The sequence below is a fragment of the Apteryx rowi genome, unplaced genomic scaffold (assembly GCF_003343035.1).
Source record: "Apteryx rowi isolate R43461 unplaced genomic scaffold, aptRow1 scaffold_11, whole genome shotgun sequence".
Taxonomy (NCBI): Eukaryota; Metazoa; Chordata; class Aves; order Apterygiformes; family Apterygidae; genus Apteryx; species Apteryx rowi.
Window position 1 is genome coordinate 5,147,785 of NW_020447308.1, and position 7,203 is coordinate 5,154,987.

At 39.2% G+C, this 7,203-nt stretch overlaps 1 protein-coding gene across 3 annotated transcripts in view; it reads right to left on the bottom strand.

Annotated features, from left to right (window-relative positions):
• The window catches only part of LINS1 (lines homolog 1), a 12,049-nt gene extending 4,922 nt beyond the window's left edge, over nt 1-7,127 (bottom strand). Inside the window, exons 1-5 of one of the 3 annotated variants that reach the window (XM_026073433.1) lie at nt 6,618-7,127; nt 3,824-4,366; nt 3,646-3,735; nt 2,255-2,396; nt 1,362-1,952 (exon numbers count right to left, since the gene is read on the bottom strand). In XM_026073433.1, the coding sequence (XP_025929218.1) occupies nt 1,362-1,952; nt 2,255-2,396; nt 3,646-3,735; nt 3,824-4,231 (1,231 nt within the window). In that variant the 5' untranslated portion in view covers nt 4,232-4,366; nt 6,618-7,127. Of the gene's footprint in view, nt 1-1,361; nt 1,953-2,254; nt 2,397-3,645; nt 3,736-3,823; nt 4,367-4,724; nt 5,124-6,611 lie in introns of those variants that run through there. The other 2 variants (XM_026073427.1, XM_026073445.1) reach the window with 2 other exon arrangements.
• Nucleotides 7,128-7,203: the final 76 nt, after the last annotated feature.

Genomic DNA, 7,203 nt, shown 5'->3' on the forward strand with positions numbered 1-7,203 from the left:
AAAAAAAAAAAAAAAAAAAAAAAAAAAGGATTTTATGCTTTCTACAGAATGTAGAAATATAAAAAGTAGAATAACATTTACACTTAGAATTTGTAAAAAATGCCCCAGTACATTTACAATACTGTCAGATTTCATCTATGTTTAAAAAAAAAAAAAAAAAGTAAACTTTGACTTTTCACCACACTGACAACTGGTTGACAGTAAGGAGCACACATTCTCACTAGTATTTGACTAGAAACACTGTTTCAGAGCCACCTTTCCATTTTTGCCATGAAGTCTGTAATCCAGGGACAGCAAGCTGCTTTGATCATACAATTTGCACGTTCACATGGCTTAGAATCAGAAGATGCATATCATATACCTCCGAGAGGCAAAAAGGCAGGTGGGAAGATGCAATTCCAGGAGTATCTCACAAGCAGAAGAGGACGGTCTCACCCCAGCACTCCATTACAGCATATGAGCAGGCTGACTACAACCTGGCTCCAGTGACACAGCAATGCTTTCTCTCCCGTCAGCAACACAAATTACACAGCATTCCCCTGCCCTCCCTGCCTGCCTTGTGGCATAGCCCTAGCACAAGACACTGATCTGCTCTTCTAATAATCTAACTCATCTGTTCAGTGGAATAAACACACTCAGGTTGAGCAAGTATGAAAAGAATGCCTAGCACCTATTAATCTATAGGACTAGGCCTATTATAAGTGAGGTTAAAGAACAACACTGTCCTCTGCAAACTCCCATAATTTTCCTGTCTTTTACTTCACAGGTTYGTTATTTTTCTCTTTTCCACCATTGCTATTTTCTGCTCTATTACATTATTTGTCTGACAGTAGTGCCTAGTACRTTCAATCAAGATAAAGGCATAATGGTACTTTAAAGGTCTGCATCCACATTAGAAACCAGGAGAGCGTTACCTGCCCTTCCTGTAGTTCTCCATCCACAGATAGAGCAGATGTTTATTCTATGGGCTCTCTTCTTTCCCAGCTGGAGAGGAGTCCGATTTCCTCAAGTTGGCTCATCTATTTCACATATTTGCAAGTATTCTCAAAAAGAAAGGTTTTCAATCCCAAATGCAGCTGTTTCAAACCCCCATATCCCTAGGCTAAGGCTAGGATCAAAGGCAAGGAGACAACTAATAAGCAGGTCACATAGTGACAGCGGTAGCAGGTTTTCTGTGTGGGTTCCCTCCTCCCCCCATATTCTCTAACATTCAGTTCATTTAATTTTTAGAAAATCAATTTCTTCATACTAATAACTTCTAATTCAGCTTAATTCTATTTACAGTTTTAATGAGCTGTACCTAGAAATCTGAAAGCTTTAAGACTCTTGCTGCTTGATGAACAAAACAAAAAGACCATTACCTTTGACTTCAGCTTCTGTAGCAGAGTTCTGAAACTTGAATTCCAGTGCTTTAAGCACAACTAGACTTAGGGCTCTGAGAAGGGTTTGGTCAGGACCACTGTGAGTATTATCTCCAGGATGAGGTTCACTGCCTCCAAAGTAGCTCACTTTTCCACTGAAAGGGATCTGATTAAGCCAAGTCAAATTCACACCTTGCAGAACACCATTACTCAGTGCAAGCATATCCTCATATAAATACGGCTTTTGTAAGAACAGTGATCCACTTACAGGATCTTCTCTAGATTTGTAAAGGACGCATTTTTTAAGGAGCATAATGAACTTCTTCTTGAATAAATAATGAACTGATGAGCTAATGAGATTCAGGACATAAGAAACCTTCAAAAATAATACTCTCTGGCATCTCAGTGGTAATTCTAATTCAATTCTGGAAGCCAAAAGAGCTTCAAGCAGATCTATGAAACTGATCAAATTGTTTGCAGCTTCAGAATAAGGTGAAGTATAGTGGTGACTGTCAAAATGATGGCACAAAATGGAATTATAAAATCCTTCAAGCACAGCATCAAGAGGAGCCAGCAACTTCTTCAAGATACCTACAGCAACAAGAAAAACGTTACACAGAGTTGCACTTGCTGAAGTACAGCACAGTCAGCTATATCACTTAAAATATCCTCATTAGATAAGCAGCAAACAGCTCATTGTGATTATTTTCAGTTTTTAAGCATGTTAAAAACACTACATTTTTAGTAGTACTTTGCCCCCCTCTTTTCAACCAAGAAAATAACCCAGTGTCATCGATATTTTCAGACAAGCTGCTCTGGAGGAGATTATAAGTAACATTCCTCCCCCTAGTGGGCACTCGTATATTGATAGCATCATAAATTCGCTACAGTACCTGCTTTAGGCAAAACTTTGTCTTTCAAAACATCCCTGATAATAGCTGTAAGAGTCCACAGACATTCTGCTATTTGAGTATTCATAGGGAATTCTGACAGAATCTTCAAACTAAAGGTGAGCCAGGTGACATTTAATGCATTCTAAAAAAAAGTTCAAAAATAATCATGTACACTTTACAATTGTGCAAATTAAATTCAACCACAATACAATCATTTAAAACTGTAGATTTTAAAAGATGTAAACACAGGCATAGAGTGAAACAGGTGGAAAAAAATATCCTCATACTTTTAAGTATGTAGAACTGTATTTACAGACATGAAGTCAAATAACCAGGTAACAGAATTTATCTGTATTTTCCAAAAAAGAAAAAACAAACCTGCTAGGGTCATGTGACCTGCCTCAAAACCTGATAGTACTGTAGAGACACAATAAGTTAATAATTCACAGTCCCTCACAACTTTGCAAGAAATGTTACAAACATGCTTCTGAAAGAAATCCCTGTTCAGAGAAGGTACTATGGTACCTGCAATACATATTCATTAATACACAACAAGTAGAAAAAACAGTAAATAATTGGAATATTCAGTCAACAAAATACAGAAAAGTATTTGATTAACTTTAAATAGGTTATTGCCTATTGTTATCACTGCATCACCTAACAGTTCAATTAACTGTAAACATACTGATAATATAGCTTATTGGTTTTTGGCAATATCCATATTGCAAGCTTAAAAAGAATGTTTTTTTTGTGTCTCAGACACGTTTTTCCCCTTAAAATAGTTTCCTCAACTCCAGATCTTTATTTAGAAAAAACATTCCTCCTCACATTCCAAACTTTACTCCCACTACACGTCTGACCTCCCTTCTTTCTACACATTCTCTTAACTTCGTGCATCTCCTAACACACTTGAAAAAGTCTCTTGGAATATTTATTACATATCCTTCCTATCTATCATTTCTGACCTCAAACCCCTTGAGATACTCTTTAAGGGAAAACTACCATATACTATTATCTTCTATAGCTTTCACCTTGTTCCTGATGCTGGGTTGAAAGACAGCTCAACAAAACTGCATGACATTGAGCGAACTGAAATATACAGTAYGCTGAACACCAGCAGAGCGTAGATCTGCCTTTCAGGAAGTTAGAGCATAACAGACATGCAGGCAACACATGCAGGAAAGAAGCAGTCCCGATGTTGCTCCACGGGTCTACTTGCGGAACGCACATCTTAAGAAGTACTTATAGATTTTACTGTAGTCATGTAGTCCCTGCTTTTGCGCCATATAAGCACTACAAAAAGCTGGCTCTAGAGTTAAATGAAAGAACTTGAAGGCACACATTCACTAACTCATTGTTGCTAAGCTGTGGAAGGTTTTAATCATACTCACCTCTTCCTTCAGTTGGAAATACACAAGAGATGCTAAACTTTTTGATGCCATGTGAGATAACAGCTGATCAGCACTACTGAACAGACAAATCTGCAGACATGTGAAAAGAACAAAGTACCTATGTTATATTCCCTTTTTTCTTTTCATAAAAATCTTTCAAAAGTTTGTAAAAGCTTACCAGTTTTGAGTCAATTTTTGTCTCCTTCAGAAGAAGGACAAAGATATCACAGTACTTCTGTCTTGTATTGAATTCAATTTCCTGGGACTGTACTTTTGCCACCATCATCTTGATCAAGGTTAACTGAAGCAGCATCACTTCTCGTGGACACAATGAGGAGTTCATGTTTGCAAAGTTATTAGATACATCATCTGTTACAGGGACAACAGCGTCTGAAATATCAGGGTCCTGATGGTTCCTAATACCACTATTAGCAGATGGCAGATGCATCTGATTGCACAATTCATCTCTTTCTGGTGACTGCTCAATACTCAGATTGAGGAAAGAGGTATAATGATGACTCTCCTTTGCTAGTGGAATGCCTACCAGTACATCCTTATACATCTGCTGTAGCAGAGAGATCTTCATTATGAGAACAACAAATATTCTGGAGAATGTGTTATGTCTTCACTGATTATTTCTGGTCACTGCAAATTTGTTTCAAAGTTATTTTTATCCATAAGAGAAACAGAAGCACTATCAGGCACTTCTCTTCTAAGTTACCTAGAAATAAATATTCCACTGTTACTGAACTTAATAGATAAGCAGGAAGATACAAAAGAACTACGCACATTTTTAGAATTAATACTACCCTTATTAAACATAATTTGAAAATACACATTCACTATGTTTTTAAACAGCAAGAGTGATAAACTAACAGTCACATAAAATTTTGCCCCAGTGGGACATTTAAATGACTTAACTTTACAAGAATAACCATGTAGTGAAGAAGTTTATAGTTCCAAGTATGATACTACTGAAACTAAGACTGATTTGCTGAGCCTAATGCAAACAAGAATGGCTACTATTAGGGACTTCATCTGAAACACTGTAAGAGAATTTTGATCAAACCTTCCTCTACCTTTACATAGTTACAGCTTCCTAAGCCTCATTTCCTTTGTGTGATTCCTCCAAAAATAGGCATGAAGCTGGAAAATTGAACTGAAAATTTTTATTTGAACAGGCAGTGTTTATTGCTCCACTACGACTGGGTAGGGCAACACATCTCAAGAAAAAACAAATGGAGACTAAAGAACAAATCTTGTATTCTGCTGCACATAGACATACAAGGCGAGCAACATGAATACACTGGAGGGAAGAACTGGGCTCTTAATTTAGTAAGGAGCACTGAAGAAAATACCTAACAGAACTCCTTCACATCTACACCTGCAGAACTCTCATCCTGAGCCCCTAAATCTTGTAACCCAGAATAGATTTTTAGATATGCACAAGACCAACACCACCATGGGCCTGGGCTCAAGGGGCGAGTGACTAAGAAATTTAAAATTAGAAATTACTTAAAAAAAACCAAAGCGTTGGAAGCCAGTAAAAATATTTAACCATATTTAGAAAAAAAAAAAAAAACCCAAAACAAAAAAAACCCAAAACTTTGATCACAAAGTCAATTGAACATTTTTCAATAGTATGAGAACACTCTGGATAGCTTAAAATGAAAATCTATCAAGAATTTAAATCCCTCTTTACTTTCAAGTGTGAGTACCTAAGCACCTACAAATTTTCGGTCATTATAAAAGTGGCTAGACAGATATCAGATCTCACCAGAAGACAAAAAGAATATACTTAAGATTACCAAGGTCTCTTTTTCAGCTGTATTAAGAGTAATGCTAGTCTGTAATATCAGTCTTTTCAGGACAGTTTTAACACATTATCTACCCGGAACCCTTTTAATAAAAAGAAAAGCATTATCTTTATCTACTACCAAGCTGGGAGTGGGGGTTGTTTTGTTTATAGGAATTTACTAATTAAATTTACTAATTAAAGACATTTAGTTGAAAGAGGGGGGAAATGTCAGATGACTAAATTTGCTTCAGACATGGTAAGAGAGAGCACAGTGAAAAGCACAAAGCTGAAGAGTAAAAAAAAAAGCAATCATATCCATAAACAAGAAATGACAAACTCCAACCCTTACTTGTATTATTTATTTGTGTTATTCATGACAGCATCTAAAAATCAATTAAGATGAGGCCCCACAGCGCCAGACACTTGCATAAACAACAGGGAACAGTTCTAAAGAGCTTAGATACAGACAGATCAGGCAGGGGGGATAATTATACAGTAAAAACAGAATAAATATTCTGTTATATATTATTTCCATGACTATTTTAGCTAGGCTTTAAAATCAAAAACAAAGTCATGTGGAGCTGCAGACAGAGGAAGGAGAGAAGAAATTTGATAGAAAAGGAAATAAAGGAACAGAAATGAAAGCTCAGATGGCAGCTGAAGCTTATAAGGTTTAAGGATCAACATAAACCAAACAACTGAAGTGGTTGCAAATGCCCCCAGAATATCCTAAAACAGAATTCTAAAATCAGTGTATTTCTCCAGGGTAGGATGCTTAAAATTCAGCATGAAGTCACAGAAATCATTGGTTTGGCTGGAAAAAAAAATAACAGTTTTGAAATATCATGCTACTGTTACCTTTACTTTTTTATTTTTTAATAATATGAATGGCTTACAATAACACACTATGATTACTCGAAGATATCGGTGAAGAACAGGCATTGGTAGAGGAAACTCTTGTCAAATCCCTATACTGCATTAGTCTTTCCCTGCTGTATATCCTATTAAATGTTATCACATAAATAGCAACTGGGAGAAAAACTATCACCATAAAATAAAAACAGAGAATGCAGTCATGGTGCACGACTTAATGGATATGAGCCTGGAGGCTCCGGATCTCCTTATGACGCAGCGGGTGAATAACAGAAAAAAACATACTTCAACCTACTTGTACCTGCAGTGACTTTGTAGGTTCATCTCTCATTAAAGAACATGCTTCCAACCAGTGCTGAAATACTGTAACCGCCTCTAAAATGTAACTTGCTTCCAGAGGTTGCAAACAACCTCTCCCGCGAGCTGTCCGTTCCCAGCCAGTTACCTCAGACACGCTCGGGGCTTAACCCGCTCTCGAGCGGGCACCTTCGCCCGCCACAGCGGACAGGCCCAGAGGGGCCCGATCCGATTGCACCGGGCCCTTCCTCTACACCTCACACCGGGGCCTCCGGGGCGCTAGGAGCAGAAACGTTTGGCTCAAGGCCGCTCTGCAGCCCGGCAGGGGAAGGAGGCGAGAGCGGGGCAGCTGCCCGGGAGGCAGCGCCCGGCTCGGCGCTGGGACCGGAGCCGCGGCCCGCAGGCCCGCTCCCTGCTCCCCCTCGGCCGGGCGGCCCCGCCAACCCGGGGATCCCCGGAGCTCCCTGCACCGCTGCTCCCCTCAGCGGCTCCCCCGCAGCCTCCAGGCCCGGCTCGGCTCGCCTCAGCCTCGCGCCCCCTCAGCTCAGCTCAGCTCGGCTCGGTCCGCCTCGGCCTCGCCTCGCGCCCCC